The 26,448-nt window shown below is 50.4% G+C and overlaps 1 protein-coding gene across 1 annotated transcript; it reads left to right on the top strand.

Annotated features, from left to right (window-relative positions):
• On the top strand, positions 1 to 26,448 carry LOC140476053 (uncharacterized). Its single transcript, XM_072568018.1, has 4 exons — positions 1 to 74; positions 13,666 to 13,847; positions 15,222 to 16,093; positions 23,185 to 26,448. The coding sequence occupies exons 2-4, from the start codon at positions 13,675 to 13,677 to the stop codon at positions 25,698 to 25,700; spliced, it is 3,561 nt and encodes a 1,186-aa protein (XP_072424119.1). The 5' UTR covers positions 1 to 74; positions 13,666 to 13,674; the 3' UTR covers positions 25,701 to 26,448.

Genomic DNA, 26,448 nt, shown 5'->3' with positions numbered 1-26,448 from the left:
CGTGTCGTCAACGCGTAACGAGGGGCGGAGCGTATCCCTGACGTAACAGACCACGCACCGCCGCCAGGTCACAGGTAAGAGAGAGACAGACACCCCCCACCCCCGGGGGAAGAGAGACAGAGATACCCCCACCCCCGGGGGAGAGAGACAGAGATACCCCCACCCCCGGGGGAGAGAGACAGAGATACCCCCACCCCCGGGGGAGAGAGACAGAGATACCCCCCACCCCCGGGGGAGAGAGAGACAGACACCCCCCACCCCCGGGGGAGAGAGACAGAGATACCCCCACCCCCGGGGTAAGAGAGAGACAGACACCCCCCACCCCCGGGAGAGAGAGACAGAGATACCCCCACCCCCGGGGTAAGAGAGACAGAGATACCCCCACCCCCGGGGGAGAGAGACAGAGATACCCCCCACCCCCGGGGGAGAGAGAGACAGACACCCCCCACCCCCGGGGGAGAGAGACAGAGATACCCCCACCCCCGGGGTAAGAGAGAGACAGACACCCCCCACCCCCGGGAGAGAGAGACAGAGATACCCCCACCCCCGGGGTAAGAGAGACAGAGATACCCCCACCCCCGGGGGAGAGAGACAGAGATACCCCCCACCCCCGGGGGAGAGAGAGACAGACACCCCCACCCCCGGGGGAGAGAGACAGAGATACCCCCACCCCCGGGGTAAGAGAGAGACAGACACCCCCCACCCCCGGGGGAAGAGAGACAGAGATACCCCCCACCCCCGGGGGAAGAGAGACAGAGATACCCCCCACCCCCGGGGGAAGAGAGACAGAGACATCCCCCACCCCCGGGGGAGAGAGACAGAGATACCCCCCACCCCCGGGGGAGAGACCGAGATATATTCCACCCCCGGGGGAGAGACAGAGATACCCCCCACCCCCGGGGGAGAGACAGAGATACCCCCCACCCCCGGGGGAGAGACAGAGATACCCCCCACCCCCGGGGGAGAGACAGAGATATATTCCACCCTCGGGGGAGAGAGAGAGATATATTCCACCCTCGGGGGAGAGACAGAGATACCCCCCACCCCCGGGGGAGAGAGACAGAGATACCCCCCACCCCCGGGGGAGAGAGACAGAGATACCCCCACCCCCGGGGGAGAGAGACAGAGATACCCCCCACCCCCGGGGGAGAGAGAGACAGACACCCCCCACCCCCGGGGGAGAGAGAGACAGACACCCCCCACCCCCGGGGGAGAGAGACAGAGATACCCCCACCCCCGGGGTAAGAGAGAGACAGACACCCCCCACCCCCGGGAGAGAGAGACAGAGATACCCCCACCCCCGGGGTAAGAGAGACAGAGATACCCCCACCCCCGGGGGAGAGAGACAGAGATACCCCCCACCCCCGGGGGAGAGAGAGACAGACACCCCCACCCCCGGGGGAGAGAGACAGAGATACCCCCACCCCCGGGGGAAGAGAGACAGAGATACCCCCCACCCCCGGGGGAAGAGAGACAGAGATACCCCCCACCCCCGGGGGAAGAGAGACAGAGACATCCCCCACCCCCGGGGGAGAGAGACAGAGATACCCCCCACCCCCGGGGGAGAGACAGAGATATATTCCACCCCCGGGGGAGAGACAGAGATACCCCCCACCCCCGGGGGAGAGACAGAGATACCCCCCACCCCCGGGGGAGAGACAGAGATACCCCCCACCCCCGGGGGAGAGACAGAGATACCCCCCACCCCCGGGGGAGAGACAGAGATACCCCCCACCCTCGGGGGAGAGACAGAGATATATTCCACCCTCGGGGGAGAGACAGAGATACCCCCCACCCCCGGGGGAGAGACAGAGATATATTCCACCCTCGGGGGAGAGACAGAGATATACCCCACCCCCGGGGGAGAGACAGAGATACCCCCAGCCCTGGGGGAGAGAGACAGAGATATACCCCACCCTCGGGGGAGAGACAGAGATATACCCCACCCCCGGGGGAGAGACAGAGATACCCCCAGCCCTGGGGGAGAGAGACAGAGATATACCCCACCCCCGGGGGTGGGGTATATCTCTGTCTCTCCCCCGGGGGACAGACAGAGATACCCCCAGCCCTGGGGGAGAGAGACAGAGATATACCCCACCCCCGGGGGAGAGACAGAGATACCCCCAGCCCTGGGGGAGAGAGACAGAGATATACCTCACCCTCCTGCAGGAGATAGACTGAGGTAACCCTCACTCCCTGGGAGAGAGCGAGGCAGAGACTCCCCATCCTTTGTAGGGGGGGGAAGGGAGAGAGACAGAGAAACCCCCAACCCCTGGGGGAAAGAGGCAGGAGGCAGAGATAGAGGGAGAGAGAGAGACCCACCCCCACACAGACCAGGGTCTGTGCCAGGCACCCTCCATGCCACCCCAGGGAGAAAATGTAACCCCACTTCCCAGGCCCATGTGGCCTGATGGGGTTAGGGGGTGGGGGGTGGAGAGATGGAGAGGGGTGGGCAAGGTCTGTGTCCCCCTCAGATGTGGCATGGGCTGAAGGAGGGAGGGGGTCTGTGAGGCTCTGATTGAGGTGGGAATTGTGTGTGTATATCCCAGAGGTTTGTTGGGGTCTTTCTCTGAGGGTGACGTTGGGTGGTCTCCACATCCCCAACAGTAATGGAAGGGGCCTCGTTGTCTTAATAGCCATTGGGGCTGTGGAAGGAGTGTTTGTGACTGTATAGTGTGGGCAATGATATCTGTGAACCACTAGCTAGAGAGCACCATGTTGTCGATGTTACTGTAATTTTCTCACTTTCTAATCAAACTGCGCTGCCGACAATGCAATGCGAGATACATTTCTTCCCACTAATCCGAATTAGAGAGGAGAGATCGCAAAGGATACTGTGGGAGAACGAGATTCCAAAGAGAATGCGATAGGAGAGAATGAGATAGGGAAGGATTTGAAAGGATGTTGAAGATAGTGCAGGATAGGCATGTCCCTTTGAAAACAAGGGATAGGAAAGGCAAGATTTGTGAACCGTGAATTACAGGAGAAATCGTGCAACTAGCCAAGAGGAAAAGGGAAGCGTACATAAGGTCCAGGCAGCTAAGAACAGAATGGGCCTTGGAGGAATATCAGGAGAGTAGGACCAATCTTAAACGAGGAATCAAGTGGGCTAAAAGGGGTCAGGAAATAACTTTAGCAAGCAGAATTAAGCAAAGTCCCAAGGCCTTTTATTCTTGTATAAGATGCAAGAGGTAACTAGAGAAAGGGTTGATCCACTAAAGGTTAAGGAAGGAACTTTGTGTGCCGAACCTGCGAAAATGGGTGAGATTCTCAATGATTACTTTGCATCAGTGTTCACTGAGAGAGGGACGTGATGAGGTTTGTTTACTCTCGGTCATGTTGACATAAGGAGGGAAGATGTTTCGGGCTAAAGGATATTAAGGTGGACATATCCCCAGGACCAGATGGGATCTATCCCAGGTTGCTGAGGGAAATGAGAGAGGAAATAGCTGGGGCCCTGACAGAAATCTTTGTAGCATCTTTAAACATGTGAGGTAATAGAGGACTGGAGAGTTGCTAATGTTGTCCCCCTGTGCAAGAGGGGTAGTAGGGATATTCCAGATAACTACAGACCAGTGAGCCTAACTTCAGTGGTGGGAAAGTTGCTGGAGAAGGTGCCGAGGGATAAAATCTATTTATATTTGGGAAAGAATGGACTTATCAGTGAGCGGCAACATGGTTTTGTGTGGGGTAGATCATGCCATACCAATGTAATAGAGTTCTTTGAGGAAGTGACCAAGTTGATAGTTGAAGGAAGAGCTGTAGATATCTACACAGAGGAACCTCGATTATCTGAACAAGATGGGCGGGCACTAGTTCGTTCAGATAATTGATTATTCAGTTAATTGATTCAATGTCCTCTCTAGGGCTCGGAGTTTTCTGTTAAGTCTGCTCCCTGTTCAGGAGATGAGACAGCAGCAGCACACTACATGTGAACCCCCACCTCTGTCCGTCCCCCAAACGCATCCAACACCACCCTCTGCTCGAGCACCCCAAACCTGTCGAACACTGTCCCCCTCACCTGTCGCTGCCCACCCCCCCCATCCAACACTGCTCCCTGGCCACAGCCCCCAACCCTGTCCAACACCATCCCCTGGCCACAGCCCCCAACCCTGTCCAACACTGCCCCCTGGCCACAGTCCCCAACCTCCTCCAACACCGACCCCTGGCCACAGTCCCCAACCCCGTCCAATACCGCCCCCTGGCCACATTCCCAACCTCGTCCAACACCGCCTCCTGGCCATAGTCCCCAAACCCCGTCCAACACCACCCCTGCCCCCCCCCCCCCCCCAACCCTGTCCAACACTGCCCCCTCTGTCTGCCCCCCCCCAAACCCCGTCCAATAGTGCCTCCTCCGTCCAACACCCAATCCCCGTCCAACACCGCCCCGGCGCCCCAACCCCGTCCAACACCACCTCTCCAGGGCAGCCAGTCTTAACATCACCAACAAGACTGCTGATGCTGGTGGCTTTTGGGGCTGAGAGTCTCCAAATAGTGTGCGCACACAAACTTTTTACTGCAACATTTTGACATGTTCCACCTTTGCCCTGTACAGTATCTGGGGAAGGTGGGGGGGGGGGGGTTAGGGTACACACCCGTGTAGAACTCCAGGGAAAGTGTGTGGGGGGATGACCGAGAGGGCAGGATGTCATTCAGTTGGAGACAGTGACTGGACTGTTCTCGGCAGCGTTTCAATAAGGCCGAGTTTGTTTTTAATCATTGTACCTGTAAACAAAAGACATGATCAGGATTGAAATATGTTGAGATGTAACATTTCCATCAGGAACTCAAGATCTCCTTCGGATAATCCGATATTTGGATAATCGCGGTTCCTCTGTACGTGGACTTTAGTAAGGCATTTGATAAGGTTCCCCATGTTAACTAATGGAGAAAGTGAAGTCACATGGTGTGCAGGATGTTGTAGCTGGGTGGATAAAGAACTGTTTGAGAATTGAATTGAATTGAATTTGAATTGTATTGAATTTATTGTCACATATACCAAGCAACAGGAGACGGAGAGTAGTAGTTGAAGGGAGTTTCTCGAACTGGAGAAAGGTGACCAGTGGTGTTCCACAGGGGTCAGTGTTGGGGCCACCGTTGTTTGTAATATACATAAATGATCTGGGAGAGGGCACTGTTGGTATGATCAGCAAGTTTGCAGATGACACAAAGATTGGTGGTGTAGCAGAAAGCATACAGGACTGTCAGAGAATACTGGAGGATATAGATAGACTGGAGAGTTGGGCGGAGAATTGGCAGATGGAGTTCAATCCAGGCAAATGTGAGATGATATATTTTGGGAAGTCTAATTCTAGAACAAACTATACTGTAAACGGAAGAGCCTTGGGAAAAGTTGATGAGCAGAGAGATCTGGGAGTGCAGGTCCATTGTACCCTGAAGGTGGCTGCACAGGTGGATAGAGTGGTCAAGAAGGCATATGGTATGCTTGCCTCCATCGGACGGGTTATTGAGTATAAGAGCTGGCAGGTCTGGTTAAAATTGTACAAGACATTGGTTCAGCCGCATTTAGAATATTGTGTACAGTTCTGGTCACCACATTACCAAAAGGATGTGGACGCTTTGGAGAGGGTGCAGAGAAGGTTTACGAGGATGTTGCCTGGTATGGAAGGTGCTAGCTATGAAGAGAGGTTGGGTAGGTTAGGTTTGTTTTCATTAGATGAAAGGAAATTGAGAGGGGATCTGATTGAGGTCTACAAAATGATAAATGGTGTAGACAGGGTAGATAGAAATAAGTTTTTTCCCAGGGTGAGGGATTCAATAACGAGAGGTCATGCGTATAAGATGAGAGATGGAAAGTTTAAGGGGGATACATGTGGAAAGTACTTCACACAGAGAGTGGTAGATGCCTGGGCCGCGTTGCCAGCAGGTGGTAGAGGAAGGCACAGTAGATTCATTTAAGGTGCGTCTGGACAGATGCGTGGGTAGTGGGGAGCAGAGGGATACAGATACTTAGGAATTGGGCGACAGGTTTAGCCAGTGGATTTGGATCGGCTCAGGCTTGGAGGGCCAAAGGGCCTGATCCTGGGCTGTAAACCTTTCTTTGTTTCTTTCTTTGATGTGAATATAGGAAGTATATTTAGTAAGTTTGGAGATGACACCAAAATTGGAGGTGTGGTGGACAGTGAAGAAGGTTACCACAGAGTACAATGGGATCTTCATCAGATGGGCCAATGGGCCGAGGAGTGGCAGAGGGAATTTAATTCAGATGCTGCATTTTGGAAAATCAAGTCAGAGCAGGACTTATACACTTAATGGGAACAGAGAGACCTTGGAGTACAGGTTCATAGTTCCTTGAAAGTGGATTCGCAGGTAGATAGGATAGTGAAGAAGGCGTTTAGTATGCTTTCCTTCATAGGAATTTGGAGGTTATGTTGCAGCTGTACAGGACACTGGTTAGGCTACTTTTGGAATATTGTATGCAATTCTATCGGAAGGATGTTGTGAAACTTGAAAGGGTTCAGAAAAGATTTACAAGGATGTTGCCAGGGTTGGAGAATTTGAAGGATAGGGAGAGGCTGAACAGGCTGGGGCTGTTTTCCCTGGAGCATCGGAGGCTGAGGGGTGACCTAATACAGGTTTATAAAATCATGAGGGGCATGTTTAGGATAAATAAACAAAGTCTTTTCCCTGGGTTGGGGGAGTCCAGAACTAGAGGGCAAAGGTTTAGGGTGAGAGGGGAAAAATTTAAAATGCACCTAAGGGCCAATTTATTCACTCAGAGGGTGGTGCAAATATGGAATGAGCTGCCAAGGGAATTGGTGGAAGGTGGTACAATGACAGCAGTTGAAAGGCATCTGGTTAGGTATATAATAGGAAGAGTTTATGGGGATATGGGCAAAGTGCTGGCAAATGGGAGCTATATTAGATTAGGATATCTGGTTGGCATGGATGAGTTTGACCGAAGGGTCTGTTTCTGTGCTGTATATCTCTATGACTTAATGAAAATGGATAACAGTTTAAAAATTGAGGTGCTGTTTAATTGGGAGCCCAGTATTGATCAGGGAGCACCAGGGCACTTAGTTATTAGTGGTTATGAGGCTGAAGGGGTCGAGGAATATCAAGAGGGAGAGAACAGTAGTGTGTTGCTGAGATAGAGGATCAGCCATCATCATTTAGGATGGGGGAGCATATTCATTGGGCAACCCCTGCCTTCTAGGAGAAAGTGATCATTGCAGATGAGGCTCATTCCTGATGAGGGCTTATGCCTGAAACATCGATTCTCCTTCTCCTCAGATGCTGCCTGACCTGCCGTGCTTTTCCAACTTGTGCCTTCAGTGGTGTTTTATTCATTGAGGGGATGTGGGTGTCATTGAGTTTTTCAGTTCCTAGTTGCCCCTTGAGAAGGTGGGGGTGAGCTGCCTTCTTGAATCGCTGCAGTCCATGTGCTGTGGGTTGACCCACAATGCCCCGAGGGAGGGAATTCCAGGATTCTGACCCAGCGACTGTGAAGGAACGGCGATATATTTCCAAGTCAGGATGGTGAACGGCTCGGAGGGGAACTTGCAGGGGGTGGTGTTCCCATGTATCTGCTGCCCTTGTCCTTCTAGATGGAAGTGGGTTTGGAAGGTGCTGTTTGAGGATCATCAGTGAGTTTCTGCCGTGCATCTTGCAGATGGTACACACTGCTGCTACTGACCGTCGGTGATAGATGGAGTGGATGCTTGTAGATGTGGTGCTAATCAAGTGGGCAGCTTTGTCCTGGATGATTGAAAGCATCTCTACAGGGAGTTACCATGGACCTGAACCTGCACTGAACTAGTCGTACAAATACTGTGGCCACAGGAGCAGGTCAGAAGCTAGAAATACTGCAATGAGTAACTTACTTTCTGACTCCCCAAAACCTGTCCAGCATCTACAAGGCACAAGTCAGGAGTGGGATGAAATATATTTCCCACTTCCCTGGATGGGTGCAGCTCCAACAACACTCAAGAAGCTGAACAGCATCCAGGACAAAGCAGCCCACTTGACTGGCACCACACTCTCAAATTTATTAGCTTCACCCCATGCAAGGATTGCTGCGGTATGTTTGGTGAGAGTTTGGAGTTGGGCAGTGGAGAGCGGCTGGGGAAGTGCTGGAGTAATATGGAGCTAAAGGAGACAGGAATGAGGGTTTCAGCAGCAGCTCAGCTGAGACAAGGGCTGAGTCCTACCATGTCGCAGAAGTTAAAACTGCTTGTGTCTGCGATGGAGAACAGTGTATGGGGTCGGAAGTCAACTTGGAGTTCAGAGAGCCCTGAGGTGATGAAGGGTAAAGACTTAACAATTGTTGTGGCCTTAACAAGGAGCACAGGCTTTCAGCAGCTCCAGTTGCCCTGTGATTCAGTATGATTGTAATCTCAAACCTGCATTCTGGCTGACCCCAGTAAGCTGCCACCCCCTCCCTTAACTAGAGCAAACTTTACAGCAGTCAAGTTTTAGGTGGGTTTTAGTCTGGCCACATTGGGGGGAGGGGGAGGCGGGGGAGGGAGGAAGGAGGAAGGGATTCTGGGTTGAATTTAACATTGTGTGGTATAATTACAAGCACAGCTCCCTGAACCAATATGTACTGAGCTGCATGCACTCAAAATATGGTTTCTCAGCCCCTTCGAAATGGGGCTTGTTGAATCTCACCACACAGACAGAGGTAACCACAGCAGCAACTGATAGAAATTGATGCGTGAGTTGCTGGGGGCGTGGGTGCAGTTGCTTTTATTTGCAGGATTGCAAGCCTTTGCTTGTTTTACCTCCGATTGTCTGAAACAATGGGACTAGTTTAATTGTGAAAACTGGGCAGCATGGACAAGTTGGGCTGAAGGGCCTGTTTCCATGCTGTAAGCCTCTTTAGCTCTAAATGTGAGGTTACAGGGATGCTTGTGGGGGGGTGGGGGGGGGGGGAGGGGGAGGCGGAGGCTGAGTCTGGATGGAATGCCCTTCAGCGAGATGGTGCAGACTTGATGGGCCAAATGGTCTCTTTCCTTGCTGTAGGGATGCTATGAAAACTGTTGAATTGTTATTAAAAACCCACCTGATTCACTGATATCCTTTAGGAAGGGACTCTGCAGCCCTGAACTAGTCTGACCTACATGTGACTCCTGTGCAATGTGGCTTGACTAGTAACTGCCCACTGACCTGACTGAGCAAGCTGCTCAGTCTGATAAAACCAAAGATTGAGCAGTGAAACCTGGTGTCATGTGTATATCTGTAAGAATGATTTTTAACAGAAGTTGAGTTGATTAACCAGTTTCTCGTGGCAATCTGCCCAACCCCCGCACTGTAGTTCACAGATGCTGGTGCCCTCGTAAACATCTGACACACTGCTTCCGACTCTAGCTGTGTGACCCAGCTACTGGTTCGCTCAGTACACAGGAGCATTTCCCTAGTTTAGTGACTACAGGCTTGTAAGGTTTGATGCACAAGTTTCTAATAAAACAAGGTCACTCTGTAGTGAACTGTGTTGAAATGTGTGGTGCTGGAAAAGCACAGTAGGTCAGGCAGCATCCGACGAGCAGGAGAGTTGACATTTCAGGCATAAGCTCTTCATCAGGAATGTTGGGGCGGAGAAGGGGGTTGAGTGATAAATGGGAGATTGGAGGTGGGGCTGGTAGCTGGGAAGGCAGTAGTAGATGAAGGTGGGGATTAATTGTGATAGGTCGGGGAGGAGGGTGGAGAGGAAAGGTGGAAAGGAAGATGGGTAGGTGGTACAATTCAAGAGGGCGGTGCCGAGTTGGAGGGTTGGATCTGGGATGAGGTGGGGGGAGGAGAGATGAAACCAACTACCTTCCCCCCAGCCCCAGCCCCAGCCCCAGCCCCAGCCCCATCCCCATCCCCATCCCCATCCCCACTGTCCTGCTCCTCAGATGCTGCCTGACCTGGTGTGTTTTTCCAGCACCACTCTTTTTTTGACTCTGATTTCCAGCATCTGCAGGACTCACTTTCTTGTGTTGTGAACTGTGTGGTGGCTCTATCAACCCTTGAGCAATGGCACCATTGGGTGGGGTGGGGGGGGGGGGAGCGGGGAGGTGGCAGACAGCAGAGTGGAATAAAAATCACAAACCAGGTATTCAAGCAGTGATTTTACTGAATGATGGAGTGGGCTGCTGATTCCTATATCTGTATAACCAATGGTATGCTCCTAACTTGCTTTCCTTTACTGTAAACAAAGACAGCATTGCATTTTTGTAGCACCTAGCACAATCTCCCAAACAGTTTTCAGAAGTCATTTTGAAGTGCAGTCAACCGATTTTGATGAAGGGGTCCCAGCACATGGGGAGAATACCCTGCTCCTCTTCAAAGGAGTAACCCTGGAGTACTCTCACCAGAAACAGCACGTTTGTGGATGACACCAAAACTGGAGGTACAGTGGACAGCGAAGAAGGTTACTGCCGAGTATAACAGGACCTTGATCCGATGGGCCAAAGAGTGGCAGTTAGAGTTTAATCTAGGTAAATGAGAGATGCTGCATTTTGGAAAGGCAAATCAGGGCAGGACTTATACTCTTGATCTGAAGGTCCTGGGGATTGTTGCCAAACAAAGAGACTTTGAATGCAGGGTCATGGTCCCTTGAAAGTGGAGTCACAGGTAGATAGGATAGTGAAGAAAGGCATTTGGTATGCTTTCCTTTATTGGTCAGTGCATTGAGTATAGGAGTTGGGCGGTCATGTTGCAACTGTCCAGGAAATTGGTTAGGCCACTTTTGGAATATTGCGTGTAATTCTGGTCTCCCTGCTATAGGAAGGATGCTGTTAAACTTGAGAGGGTTCAAAAAAGATTTATACGGATGTTGCCAGTGTTGGAGTGTAAAGTTAAAAATTCTTGGACCACTTGAAGGTTGCAAAATAGCACTCTTTTATTGTTATCGGGCCGGCTGGCAGATCAATTAGCAACACTCAGGGTATCAAAGAGATGACCCTGAATAAGCTCAAAACATTTCTAAATCTTAACAAAGTGGCAGCATAATTTGTACCCTTATTTTGCATTATCATATCATTTTGCTCTGATTACCTCCATATAATGTTTCTAGTCTTAATTAGGTTCTCTTGAGGTAATTGATACATTAGTGTTGTTTCTCACACAAAATAAACAATACTGTTAATGTGTTATTTGCATCACTGAGATAATACCTAGGTTACAATCAATATTCCGTTATAGCGCCTGTTTGGGATTCAGACAGATACTGGTTTATGCCAGGATTCATGCAGTCCTTGTTCCATTCTCATGGTCACTGTGCTTAGCCATTTTAAAAGGCAAGTTATTATTGCAAAAAAGAGACCTACAAAATTGAGAATTTTAGCTGTTATTTCCCCAATACTTTATCATTCCCTCCTTTTGATAATTTCATGATCAACTGGGCCATTCCTAAAGTTTACGACAAAAGCAATCAGATATCAGTGACCATAAGCATTTGAATGCAAGAATGCAGACAATTACAGTAAGTAATATAGTCCCAAAATGAAAAAAAATGCCACCAATACTCCCAAAGAGACCTTTAAATGGTCACCATCCAGTAAAGCTACTGATCTTATCATGATCCATAACATTAAGTTTCTGGACCTCCTGGCTAATGTGCCTGGGGAGGATCTGTCAGGAATGTAGGTGCAGCATTCCTTTCCTACAATGCACAAGGGCCACCCTCCTCAGCTCGTAGAAAGTCCAAGACCAAATGATTCTGAAGGGTCACTGTCCTGATTGTGACCATATCAGCATGATATCAGTCATGGTATCTGCAGTATTATTGGTGACAATTTCCAGTATTATTCTTCATCTACCCAATTTGGTTCCCTGTCAATGAAAGCCAGTGGGGGGGATTCATCCCAATAAACATGAGAAGATTAAGGAGGTACCTCTTCATCCTCGGAGGTGAAGGTAACCTGCCTAAAACCCGAATAAGGGGAACCGCATACCCGATATGACATGATCCCCATTCGTCTAAGGGGAGCCATGGATAGGCCTTGAACCCGCAAACAAAATAGGTGCTGTTATAGGCGGTTAGGCCAGAATATCCATCTTTCCATGCCCTGGAATTAGGGCCCTTCGAAAGGGACCGTGATGTTCTGTTAAGAACAGAGGACCAATCAAACAGAAAATAACCAAATTTAGTTAAATTTTGGATTGGTTCAATCCATGGGATAGTTAAACAGCATCGACTAGTCCCCATATATAAGGCACTAGAGATGCTCCCATTTTTACTAAAACAAATAATGTCATTAATAGTATTATTAACGACTACCAGGAAAGAGGGTGTAAGGGATCTGTTGTAGCCAGATTGCTACCAATCCCAGACCAGGGTCATTTCATACCTGCTGACTGCCATTGCTCAATTTTATCCCAGGAGGTCCAGCGTATTAGTTGTTTGGCCACCTCAGGCCAGCTAAAAGAGAGAGGCTACAGAGGGATAACCCCCTGTGAATCGATGGCAAATGAGCACATACCCAACTTTTCCCATCATTTAGGCACTTTGATAAGCCAAATACAAAAAGGCATTGAGATGTTTAGATCGTCTTGGTCGCTTTCCCAGAGACAAAGCAGTGTCAGCATGAAAACCTTCTGCTCCCAAAGTAAATTCCTTCATTCCTGAAGAAGGGCTCATACCCGAAACGTCGATTCTCCTGCTCGTTGGATGTTGCCTGACCTGCTGCGCTTTTCCAGCAACACATTTTCACCCCCCCCAATGTCATCAAAGTCACCAGAATCCAATGCATTTTTTCTCTGTCCTTGTCTGTTCCTTCACTGACTGGTTTATGCCAGGATTCATGCAGTCCTTGTTCCATTCTCATGGTCACCGTGTTTAGCCATTTTAAAAGGCAAGTTATTATCACAAAAAGGAGACTTACAAAATGGAGGATTTAGCTATTATTTCCCCAATACTTTATCAGGAGGGTTTGAGTTATAGGGAGAGGCTGAATAGACTGGGCTCTTTTCTCTGGAACATTGGAGTGATGATCTTATAGAGCTTCATAAAATCGTGAGGGGCATGGATAGGGTGAATAGTCAAGGCCTTTTTCCCAGGTTAGGGAGACCCAAAACCAGAGGGCATAGGTTTAAAGTGAGAGGGGAAGGATTTAAAAGGGACCGAAGGGGAAACTTCTTCTTGGTACGTGTATGGAATGAGCTGCCAGAGGAAGTGGTGGAGGCTGGTACAATTACAGTATTTAAAATGCATCTGAATGGGTACATGAATAGGAAGGGTTTAGAGGGATCTGGGCCAAGTGCTGGCAAATGGGACTAGATTAATTTAGGATATCTGGTCGTCATGGATGAATTGGACCAAAGGGTCTGCTTCCATGCTGTACAATTCTGTGACTGTGGTGCTGTGGGCAGTGCCAGGATTTATTTGCCTGTTCCAGAGGAAAGTTGAGGGTTAACTGGGTACTACTAAGGAATGGAGGTCAGAGTTTGGATGGTTGGATAAGGGCAGGAGGTCCTGGAATCTGAAGGATTCTGGTGAAGCTGTTGTACTCTGTTGCAGTTGGGCTGCATCCTTGATTGTACTGACTTCTTGAAGATGATATTATAGAAATCAGTTCTACAAATTGTATTGTTGTGGTGAGATTTAACCTTCTACCTCCCAGTCCTTGTCCCAGTACCAGAGTTGCTGTGTTTCAGGGTATGCTGCAGCCTCTAGCCTACAGAAGTGGATTGTTAATCAGCCTTTGTTGTATCCTACAGAGCTGCATCATGGACGTAGCTAATCATGGACTGGTGCTGCTGCAACAGTTGAATATCCAGAGGGAGTTTGGTTTCCTGTGTGACTGCACCGTTGCAGTTGGGGACATTCACTTCAAAGCTCATCGATCAGTACTGGCTGCATTTTCCAATTACTTCAAAATGATCTTTATTCATCAGTCAAGGTAAGAGACATCCCTCTCTTCCTCTGCCTGTCTCTGTCTCTCTGTCTCTCTGTCTCTCTCTCTCTCTCTCTGTCTTTCTCTCTCTCTTTGCCTTTCTCTGCCTATCTCTCTCTCTGCCTGTCTCTCTCTGCCTTTCTCTGCCTGTCCCTCTCTCTCTTTCTCTCTCTCTCTCTCTCTCTGCCTGTCCCTCTCTTTCTCTTTCTCTCTCTCTCTCTCTCTCTCTCTCTCTCTCTCTCTCTCTCTCTCTCTCTCTCTCTCTCTCTCCCTGTCCCTCTCTCTCTTTCTCTCTCTCTGCCTGCCTCTCTCCTTCCCTTCATCTCCCTCGCTTTTGATCTCTTCCTCATTCTGTTATTGGTCAGTTTGGGGTTGGAGGCTACCCTTACATCCCCAGCTTCTCAATCCTGAGTTTATTTGTCTAATACCTGATTAAGTGCTGCCCTATTTGACAGGACAATGACTGCTGCTTTGAACTGTTCCTGTATGGGGCAGTTAGCTGCATGGCTAGCTTTCGATGCAGCCCCATGGCATAGGTTCAATTTCTGAGCTGATACAAGTCACCACCCGGGCGCCCTCTTGCTCCACATGGTCTGATACGCAGCAGTGGCCCTAGATTGGCCCACCTCCAATTTTTATGCATTCATGGGATGAGGCTGGCCAGGCCGTATTTATTGTCCATCCCTAATTGCCAAGAGGGCAGTTAAGAGTCAACCATATTGTTGTGGGTGTGGAGTCACATGCAGGCAAGACCGTAGAAGATTGAGATTTTCTTCCCCTAAAGGGTATCAGGGAGCCAGATGAGTTTTTCTGACAATCGACAATGGATTCATAGTCATCATTAGATTCTTAATTCCAGATTTTTATTGAATTTGAATTTCACCATCTGGCGGAATTGAACCCGTGTCCCCAGAACATTAGCTGGGTCTCTGGGTTAATAATAATACCACTAGACCATGCCCTCCCCTAGTTGTGTCACTTTAATGAGGGATCAAGCTATGTCCAATGAGACAAAGACGACTATCACTTTGCAAAGCCTGCATTTCCAAAGCAGTTTCACGATTCCATGCCATCCCAATGTGTGTCACAGGAAGAAAATGTAGTCAGAAGCTTAGTGCACAGCAACCTCCCATCCAGCGATATGACAGCGGCCTGATTATCCTGGTTGATGATAAGACTTAGCTAGGACACCAGAGAGAACTCTGCTCTGCATTGAAATCACAGCGGTCTGTTCTCTTACACCCACTCGAGACGTTTGGTTTGACCTCTCTCTCTGTTTGGTGTCTCCGGTGTGATGGTGTGGGTTGACGCTTTCGGAGTGAGTTTTGAAGAGAGCGCACAGCGGGAATTTAACTCTTTGGCTTCTGTTTTGCCCGACAGCGACTATATTAAGGTCCAGCCAGTGGACATACAGCCAGACATCTTCAGCTACCTGCTGCACCTGATGTACACAGGCAAAGGTCCGAAACAGCCCGTGGATCCAAACCGCCTGGAGGAGGGTATCCGCTTCCTGCATGCCTACAACCTGGTCCATGAGGCGGGCCACGCTGGGCAGGTCTTCGTCCAGCATCCTGACGTGCTGCCTCTGCAGTCGCCCAATCTGTACGGCATCCAGATCTCTGGCTCCCAGAAGCTGACCGTGAGGGACCTCCAGCCTTCTAGCAGTCGGAGTGGCGTGTCAAGCCAGGGCGCAGACCCACTCTGCCAAGTGTCAGTTGGTGTGCCGTCCAACATCCCCGAGCATCGGTACGCCCGCGCCCCGGTGATCACGGCTAGCAGCCAGGACTCTGCTGGACAGCTAGCGTCGGACGATCACAGCCAGAACCTGTCGGTGGGTTCCCGGGGCGGACCCTCGGCTGGGCTGCAGGTCCCTGGCCTCAACTTCAAGCGGGGCAAACACCACAAACTCTACTCGTGCCACTACTGTGGAGAGCGGTTCAGTGTGCGGAGCAGTCTGCGTGATCACTTGTACTCCCACGCCAGTGGAGCACTACCCCATGGGATCACCTCACAGAGCCGGACCTTTGCTGACCCTTCGGAGCCCGGCGAGGAGGCAGAGAAACCCGAAGGGGTCCAGAGTTCAGGGACTGAGCCCCTCCTCTCACCACTCGACCAACAGGACAGTACCAGCCTGGATGAGCAGCCTCCAGTTGCCTTGACACTGACCATTGATGCCAGCGGGGATACGGTCGAGACCTCCAGCAGCTTTGGCATTGCCAAGCGAAGGAAGTTTGCCTGCAGTGTCTGTGGCCGTGAGTGTCTGAAAAGCCTGGGGCTTAAGCGATGGGGAGGGGCTGCGGCTGTAGGGGAGCTGAGAAGAGCCTGAGGGGCAACGAATGGTTTTAGTGTTTGGGGCTGGGATAAGGGTCGCTTGATAGTGAGGTAGGGGATGGGTGTGGGGGGGGAGCTGGCTGTGAACTGCACTGGCTGAAACTCCACATCCACCTGGACCTCAGCTAATCCTGAGCTTTGGGTCCCATACCTGAAGACAGCTGGTTGTTCTCCAGGTAGAACCTGCATTCCTTCGCTCTTTGACCTCTCCAAGTTCACATCCCTCCCGATCTCTGTGACCGTCTCCAGCCTCTCAACTCCGAAACGTATGTGCAGTCTTCTAATGACAGCATCTCGTAATTCCATTCGCTGCACCATTGGCAGCTGTGCCTTTGGTTACTTGCGTCACAAATCCCAGAATTTTCTCTTAACATGGAATCAAAAACAGAAATAGCTGGAAAAGCTCAACAGGTCTGGCAGCATCTATAGAGAGAACTGAGTTCCAAGGAAGGGTCACCGGGCCTAAAACAATAACTCTGATTTCTCTTCACAGATGCTGCCAGACCTGCTGAGCTTTTCCAGCAACTTCTGTTTTTGTTTCTGATTACAGCATCCACAAGTTCTTTTGTTTTTTTTATTGAGAATTCTCCCTTCCTCTGCCTGTTGGAATGCTTCTTTAACACATTCTTTAAAACTTACCTTTCACTATGTTTTGGTTATCTGATGGTGGGTTTATTTAGATAAACTCTCTGCAATGTTTGACTCTGAATGCATTGATTGTTCTTGCTGCTGGCAGCTTCTGCGTAATTCCTAACATTTCCCTATCGTTTAAGGCCTGCCTTAAGTCAGCGATAACCAATGGCCTGCTCTCCCACACAGGCAGCCTGGGCGTCTGGTGGTTTTCTGAGCCCTGTATCCCTCCACTTCAAGCTGAGGACTTAAGTTAGTACGAACTGAAAAATGTGTTGCTGGAAAAGCGCAGCAGGTCAGGCAGCATCCAAGGAACAGGAGAATCGACGTTTCGGGCATAAGCCCCTCTTTCATTTCTGAAGAAGGGCTTATGCCGGAAATGTCGATTCTCCTGCTCCTTGGATGCTGCCTGACCTGCTGCGCTTTTCCAGCTCTGATCTCCAGCATCTTCAGTCCTCACTTTCTCCTATTTAAGTTAGTACGGCCTGAGAGCTGGCTAATTCATAGAAGTTAAAAATCACATAACACTAGGTTATAGTCCGACAGGTTTATTTGAAAGTACAAGCTTTTGGAGCGCTGCTCCTTCACCAGGTAGCTAGTAGAGCAGGATCGTAGGACACGGAGATTATAGTAAAAGATCAAAGTGTCATACAACTGATATGATGTATTGAACAAATCCAGATGGCTGTTACGTCTTTAATCACTGAGAATGGGGATGTACGTTTTAATCAATTCTTATGTAAATTCCAGAACATCTTTCAATTCACAGTCCCGAGATAACTTAAGGTTTTATGAGTATATAAAAAAAGTGACATCTCAACTCGGACAATGAGTTAAAGATGTGAGGTTAGAGTCTGTCTGTATTCCAACTTTGAGCTTGCATTTGCAGATACATTCTATTTTGTTCAAAAAGCGCACAATCTGTAGGCGGTCAGTCTGTGTGACATTTTATAAATTCCTATTTTGAAAATAGAACATACTCTAACCTCACATTTTGAATGCATTGTCTGAGCTGAAGTATTTTTTATTTATATACTGATAAAACCTTAAGTTACTTCGGGACTGTGAATTGAAAGATGTTCTGAAATTTACCTAAGAATTGATTGAAATCTGCATCCCCATTCTAAGTGATTAAAGACATAACAGCAATCTGGGTTCATTCTGTACATCACATCAGTTGTATGACACTTGAATCGTTTACTAAAATTCTGTGTCCTGTGATCCTGCCCCACTAGTTACCTGACAAAGGAACAGCGCTCTGAAAGCTTGCACTTCCAACTAAACCTGTTGGACTATAACCTGGTGTTGTGTGGTTTTTAAATTGTGCCCACCTCGGTCCAACACCGGCACCTCCACATCATAATTAATAGAAGACATAGTTGGGATAAAGAGGGCGTTTTCAGGACAGCAGTGTTGGGGCCACAGTTGTTTCTAAAATGTTTTAATGGCTCGGATGATAGAATATGCGATCACCAGATTTGCAGATGACGCAACAGCATGTGGGAAGATGAAGATGACTCACAGTTAATAGAGAGAGAAAAAGACAGGTTAAGGAAGCAGGTGGATGGAATATAGTGTGGGATATGTGATGTTTTGTACTTCGTCAGGAAGAATAGAGGAGCAGAATATAATTGAACTGGGGGGTGATTTGCAGAAAGCTACAGCACAAATTAATTAGGGAGTCCTTGCATCTGAATCTCAGACAGTTAATGTCCAAGCTCAGCAGGTTACTGGTAAGACAAATGGAATGTTGGCTTTTCATTAAAAGGGAGTGAAGTATAAAAACAGAGAGGTCTTGTTAAAGCTATACAAGGTGTCAGTTAGACTTCAACTGGAATATTGTGGACAGGTTTGGACCCATTATTTGTGAAAGATACATTGGCATTGGAGGCAGACCAGAGAAGGGTCACTCAGCTGTTCCCAGGGATGGAGGGACTCATGTGGAGGGATTGAGTGGGTTGGCCTGTACTCATTGGAGTTTAGAAAAAGAGAGGTCATTTTATTGAAATATACAAAATTCTTAACAACAAAACCAGAAATTGCTGGAAAGTGTGGCAGCATCTGTGGAGAGAAATATTTTAGAATCCCTACAGTGTGGAAGCAGATCATTAGGGCCCTAGTCCACACCAACCCTCTGAAGAGCATCCACCCATTCCCATTCCCATTCCCCTACCTATCAACGCATTTCCTATAGCTAAAGCACCTAACCTACACATCCTTGAACACTATGGGGTAATTTACCATGGCCAGTCCACCTTACCTGCACATCTTTAGACTGTGGGAGGAAACTGGAGCACCCGGAGGAAACCCATGCAGATACGGGAGAACGTGCAGAGTTAACATTTTGGGTGTAATGACTCTTCACAAGGGGCTTGACAAGGTAAATGCAGAAAGGTTTTTCTGCTTGTGGGAGATTCTAGGACCAGAAGGCACCATCTCACAGTAAGGCCGAGTTGAGGAATTTCTTCTCTGAGGGGATTGAATCTGTGGAATTCTTGGCTGCTGAGGAGTGCCAAGGCCGGGTCATTAACTATGTTCAAGGTTGTGATAGACAGATTTTTCAGGGAACCAAGAGAGGGAAAGGCAGAAATGTGAAATTAAAGGATATCAGATCAGTCATGATATTATTGATTGGTGGAGCAGGCTTGATGGGCTGAATGGCCTACTGCTGCTCCTGTGCCTTCAGCAGCTGGTGAAATTTAAATTCACTGAATAATCTAGAATTGAATGCTTGTCTCAGTGGTGGTAAGAATGACGAGTGTGCTTGATTATCGTTACTTGGTCACTTAGTTGTATCAAAGCGCTACAAAATCTAAACAAAGAAATGAAACTGGACTGGCCATTGACATTAAGCTTGGGCACGCCAACAGCAACCTCAGCCCTGTCACTCTGTAAAACCCTCCTGACCATTATCTAGGGGCTAAGGTCAAAACTGGGAGAGCTGTATCTCGGACTAGTCGAGCAATAGTGTGAAATGGTCCAACACACCGAGCCAAACCTTACAGACAATGTTACTGTCAGAGTCTTCAGCGTTGACTTGCCATAAAAATACCGATGGTACAAGGTTAGCTGCGGGAAATGCAGCGTTACGGGGTTAGGATAGGGGGTTTGGGTCTGGGCAGGATGGTCTTTGGAGCGTCAGTGTGGTCTCTATGGGCTGAATGGCCTCTTTCCACACTGTAAGGATTTTGTGCTTCTAAGAGCAGGTCAAAGACGAGGAGTCCTGTAGTAAGTAACTCACCTCCTGACTCCAAAGCCTGTCCACCATCTACAAGGCACACGTCAGGAGTGTGATGGAATACTCCCCACTTGCCCTGAGATAGCTTTGGCAAACAGCATTAAGGAGAATCCAAAGGAATTTTATAAATATATTAAGGACAAAAGGGTAACTAGGGAGAGAATAGGGCCCCAGAAAGATCTGCAAGGCAGCCTATGTATGGAACAACAGGAGACGGGGGAGATACTAAACAAGTATTTTGCATCAGTGTTTACTGTGGACAAGGACATGGAAGATACAGAATGTCCAACAACACTCAAGAAGTTTTTCACCATCCAGGACAAAGCAGCCACTTGATTGGCACCGCATTCACAAACATTCACTCCCTCCACCACCAACATTCAGTAACAGCAGTGTGTACCATCTACAAGATGCACTGCAGAAACTCACCAAAGATCCTCAGACAGCACCTTCCAAATCCATAACTGCTTCCATCTAGAAGGACAAGGGCAGCAGATACATGGGAACACCACCCCCTGCAAGTTCCCCTCCGAGCCACTCACCATCCTGACTTGGAAGTATTTTGCCGTTCCCTTCAGTATTGCTGAGTCAAAATCCTAGAATTCCCTCCCAAAGGGCTTGTGGATGTTCCTACCTACAGCAACAGTTCACAAAGTTAGCTCAATCTAGAGAAATTGAGGCTTTGGTTAAGAAAAAGAAGGAAGCATATGTCAGTTTTGGACAGCAGAGATCGGGTGAATCCTTAGAGTATAAAGGCAGTAGTAGGAGTATACTTAAGAGGGAAATCAGGAGGGCAAAAAGGGGACATGAGATAGCTTTGGCAAACAGCATTAAGGAGAATTCAAAGGGATTTTATAAATATATTAAGGACAAAAGGGTAACTAGGGAGAGAATAGGGCCCCAGAAAGATCTGCAAGGCAGCCTATGTATGGAACAACAGGAGACGGGGGAGATACTAAACAAGTATTTTGCATCAGTGTTTACTGTGGACAAGGACATGGAAGATACAGAATGTGGGGAAATAGATGGTGACATCATAAAAAATGCACATATTACAGAGGAAGAAGTGCTGGATTTCTTAAAACGAGTTAAAGTGGATAAATCCCCAGGAACTGATCAAGTGGACCCTAGAACTGTAGGAAGCTAGGGAAGTGATTGTTGGGCCCCTTGCTGAGATATTTGTCGACAGTCACAGCTGAGGTGCCAGAAGTCTGGAGGTTGGCTAACGTGGTGCCACTATATAAGAAAGGTGGTAAGGACCAGCCAGAGAAGTATAGACTAGTGAGCCTGACATCGGTGAGGGGCAAGTTGTTGGAGGGAATCCTGAGGGACAGGATTTACATTTACAAGTTGGTGGACCAACTTCAACTAGACCCCATCACCAAGAACCTCTTCCCCTCCTCACCCCTCTCTGCCTTCTGCAAGAACTGTTCTCTTTGCCAGTCCTTGGTTTGTGCCACCCTCCCCACTAACCAACCCCCTCCCCTCACCGAACCCCCAGGTACCTTCCCCTGCAACCAGAAAAGATGCAAAACTTGTTAGCACACCAAACCCCCCTACCTCCATCCAGGGCCCCAAACAGCCCTTCCAGGTCAGACAGAGGTTCACCTGTCTCTCCTCCAACCTAGTTTACTGCATCAGGTGCTCCCGCTGTGGTCTTCTTTACATCGAGGAGACTGAACGTAAACTTAGGGGACGGTTTGCCGAGCATCTCAGCCGAGCCCACGGAGGCCGACCGGACCTCCCAGTCACCGCCCATTTCAATTCCCCCTCCCACTCCCTTTCTGATGTGGCCATCCTTGACCTCGTCGGTTGCCACAACGAACCACAGTGTAAATTGGAGGAACAACACCTCATCTTCCACCTGGGCAGCCTACAGCCTTGAGACTCAACATTGAATTCTCTAATTCCAAATAACCTCCCTTCCCATCCCCCAACTCCCTTCCCAGCCCCTCCCCCTCCCTTCCACTCCTCCCTGCCACCAACCAGATTCATTCCTCTGGTTGACCAACCAGGTCATACCCTCTACCTGTCTTCACCTATCCCCACTTCACCACCCCCCCGGCACCCCCTTTACCTGCAGCTCCCCCCACACACCCACCCCCAGCCCTAAAGAAGGGTTATACCCAAAAGCCTGCCTGTCCCTCCTGTTGCTGCCTGCCTTGCTGTGTTCCCCCAGCCTCCTGCCTGTCCCTCCTGATGCTGCCTGGTTTGCTGTGACCTTCCAGCCTCCTGCCTGTCTACTGTGGATTCCAGTATCTGCAGGGTTCTTTTTGTCTCTAATAGGATTGTTCATGGCCTGCTTGGCCTGTTTAATAATCAGCTTGCTGACCGTTCAAAAATCGCCAGGGGGAGAGGTTCGATTCCAACTTTGGGTGACTCTCTGTGTGGAGTTTGGATGTTCTCCCCTTGTCTGAGCAGGTTTCCTCCAGATAGTCTGGTTCTCTCCCACAGTCCAAGACCTGCAGGTTAGGGTGGATTGATTAAGCTAAATTGCCCATAGTGTACAGGGGCATGCAGGCTAGGTGGTCTAGCTATGGGAAATGCAGGGTTACAGGGATAGGGTAGGGGAGGTGGGTAGAATGCTCTTCGTAGAGTCAGTTTGGACTCGATAGGCTGAGTGGCCTCTACCTGCACTGTAGGGATTCTATAAAATACGAACAGGTGAGGCCCTTCAGCCCCTTGAGTGCACAATGAGATAATTGCCGCGATTCCATTTCAACACTGTTTACGCGCACTATCCCTTTTGTTTTTAAAAAGGAGAACCCTATCCATTTCTGTCTTGAACTTGTTCAGTGACTGAGCTTCCATAACCTTCTGGGGTAGAGAAATTCTGAAGTTCACCACTCTCTGAGTGAAGAGGTTTCTCATCATTTTACTCCAAAATGGTCTGACCCTTAATTCTGAAACTTTGTCCCTTGATTTTCTACCCATCTTGGGGGTAGCATCCTCCCTCCGTATACCCTGTTGAGCCCTGTAACCCTGTGATAAGACGATTCTTCCATTATTCCTTGATGAGGTAAGATGTGACAGGGAATACAATCCAAACATCGTTGGTGGAAGAGCAGGCAGCTCCTTCCTGCTGGTCCTGGATACTTTCCGGTGACACTTAACGGTGTTTCCTTTGTGTGTCTCGTCCTGTAGATTCTCCTGACGCTGACTGCATCAGCCCGTCGCCATCGTCATTGTTTCAGCCAGCAGGAGGGGAGGACTTGCCTTCTGGCAAACACCAGCAGGAGGCGAGCGAGAGCCAGGACGGGCAGGTCGGGGAGCTGGAGGCTGCATTCCGTGAGGTCTTTGCGCAGTACGACTCAGCACAGGTTCACGCCCACTACAAATGCCACCGGCTGGCCTGTGAGCGGGTGCAGCCTGACTACAGGAGGGGAGACAAGTTTGTTCACAAGTGGCTGTCGGACAGGGACCTGACGTATTGCGAGCGGACGGGTATTTACTGGTTGCTGTACGAAGAGGGCCAGGGCATGTACTGTTACCTTTGCCGCCGGCACGACACCCAGAACAAGCAGAACAAGACTAAGGTGTTCAATGGCACGCCTGCCGTCCGCTACAAGAAGTCAGCGCTGCAGGTCCATGCCGAATCTCAGCAGCACGCAGCTGCAGTGCACGCAGAGCTGACTGGCCGTATGTCCGAGAGGGAGATGGCGGAGAAGGAGAAAGAGGAGGGCGCGGCTCTCCACGCGCTCTTCCTGGCTGCCTACTGGTTAGCCCGCGAGGAGCTGCCCACTGCCAAGCTGCTGTCAGTGCTGAGGCTGTTAGCTGAGGCCGGCCTGAAAGGGGCCACCCACTTCCGCCGACCGGACACCCTGCGTGAGGTGTTTGTCTCACTGGGGCAGGTGATCGTTAACCGCCTGGTGGCTCGGGTCAGGCAGGCAGGCTGCTACGGCCTGCTGTGCGACCGAGTGACTGGCTGCCCGGGCGCTGAGGCTGAGGACTCGGCCGCCCTGATGGCCTTTGTCCAGTACGTCGACCCCAAGACGGCTGAGGTGTCGACCAGCTTCCTCTTCGTGCAGGCCGCCCGCTTCAGCCCGGAGACTGACCCGTCCGAGGAGCTGGCCGGACTGATCAGCCGCACCATGGCCCGGTTGGAGCTGCCCGTCCAGCGTATGGCCTCACTGGTGACTGACGGCGGCGAGGTCATGACCTCGGAGCGTGTTGGGGTGGCCGCCAGGCTGCAGGAACTCAACCCGTCCCTCATCGCCTTCCACTGCCTGTGTCACCGCCTGATGCTGGCGGGAGCCTCGTCTTGCCCGGACTGTCGCTACCTCCTCAGGGTGGAATCCTACCTGGAGCAGCTGTGGGAGCTGCTGGAGAAGTGCCCAGTCCTGGCTGAGGCCTACCTCAGTGTCAGGCTGGAGAAGGCCCTGCCCAGCGGGCGCCTGAAGGCGGCTCTGCTGCGTAGGCTGAAGAGGGCTTGCCGGAGGAGACGGCTCTCCTTGCAGGCCTCAGTGGAAGGGGCTTACAACGACTACGCGGCCCTACTGCAGGCCCTGAGCCAGCTGGAGCAGGCCGACGCTACAGCCTGTGGCCTAGTGACCCAGCTGAGGAGTGTGCGCTTTGCTGGGGCCCTCTACATCCTGCAGGAAGTCTCTCCCATCCTGGCTGGCCTCAGCAAGGTCTTTCGCAAGGGCACGGTGAATTACTTCACCCTGGAGCCTTCCATCAAGTACACCGTCTACAAGCTGAACGAGGCGGCAGGTTCCAGGGAGGCCCTGAGCCGGCTCCAGGCCGACCTCCTGCCCTCTGGGCGCCTGGCCTCAGCTGGTCTGCCGCCACCCAGCCCAGAGCAAGAGGCCGAGCTGTGCTCCCTGCTCGACGCCTACGTGACGGCCATCAAGGCCGACTTGCAGCGCAGGTTTGGAGCGTCCTTGCCACTGGTCTCCGCTTTCTCCATCTTCAACCCACTGCTGGTGCCGTCGCCTGAGTCGGCAGACTTTGCTGAGTACGGTCAGCCCGAGATGCGGGCACTGGCCGCCCATTTCTACCGGGAGGCGGAGGGTGGAGAGACTAAGCTAACCCGGCTCCTCGGGGAGTGGGCCAAGCTCAAGTTTGACCTGCACACCTGGAAGAACAATGTGCCGGACTCGGTGCTGACTGATACTCGGGTGACTGTGACGGAGTGGTGCCTCCGCCGACTCTTCACCCTCAAGAGTGAGCTGCACCGATCGTGTGCTGCCCTCCTGCCCCTGGCAGAGGTCTCCCTCTCCATGCCCATCACCAACAGCTGGTCCGAGCGCGGCCTAGGGGCTCTCCGGAGGATCACTGCCCGGCTCCGAGGCAGCCGCTTCTTCCTCACCGAGCCCAGCACTCAGCTCCTCAACAGCCTCATGCACATCAGTGTCAACGGGCCCGAGTTTGGCACCGCCGACTGTTCTCAGGTTGTCCAGGAGGCGGCGCTCCTGTTCCTGCAGCAGAGACGTCGCCGGTTTGCTGGGGGATTGGGGTCCTCGGCGCAGGAGAAGCCCCCTCTGCCCTCCGGCAAGTGGGAGGAAGCAGCCGAGTCATGTTCCTCAGAGACGCCGGATGTGTGCCTCCCGAGTGAGCAGGACCTGGAGCAGCTACAACAGGAGCTGGACGAGGCTGTGAGCGTTCTGCAGCTTCCCCTGGAGGGGGACAGTGACTCGGACGACAGCCTCTGCGATTGAGAGTCTGGAGCCTCGGAACCCCGGGTGTATATAACCTCCAGGGCAGAGGGAGTTCCTGCTGAGGCCTTCCCCAGTCCTTTCCCTGTCTCGGAATGTGTTCAGCAGCTCACTGTAGTTTGACAAAGAACTTTTCAGACACACCCTACTCCTGGCTGCCAGCAAAGTACCTGAAGTCGCTGCAGATCTCAAACAAAAACAGAAAATGCTGGAGAAACTCAGCAGCTAGCGGCATCAGTGGACAGAGGGGGAACAGAGTTAACACTTCAGGTCCCACACAACTGATGTTCAGAATCCTCCTCCCTCAGTTCGAGTGATATCAGACTCTGAACGTTACCAAATGATCTGTGTCACAGGGAGACACTGCCCAGATCTCACTTGGTGCGGTTGGATAGGCACTCTCTCGTGTTGGCCACACATCCATATCCGGGGAACCTTACTCACGGTGCTCTCTGTAACCTGTACCCAGCTGGCTGCCCATGGATATGGACACCTGGAAGTGACTGAGGGATGGAAGGTTTGTGGAGGAGGCGATGACAGCTGGACAGAGCTTTGAACCAGCACACAGCAGCTCTGAGCCCCCATGCACTGTGTTGGTCAAACTGAAAGCTGAACTCAGCAGTGCTTCTGAGAACTGTAGTAGAAATAAGACATTGAATTCATCAATTTGTAACTTTCTTTTAGTATGTGTTTTTTTTTAAGCGGTAGATGGATTTTAAAAGTGAAAATAAATTAAACATAATTTTCATTG

The sequence above is a fragment of the Chiloscyllium punctatum genome, chromosome 4 (genome assembly GCF_047496795.1).
Source record: "Chiloscyllium punctatum isolate Juve2018m chromosome 4, sChiPun1.3, whole genome shotgun sequence".
Lineage (NCBI taxonomy): Eukaryota > Metazoa > Chordata > Chondrichthyes > Orectolobiformes > Hemiscylliidae > Chiloscyllium > Chiloscyllium punctatum.
Note: the sequence above shows the minus strand (reverse complement) of the source record. Positions and strands in the feature narration are given on the sequence as shown.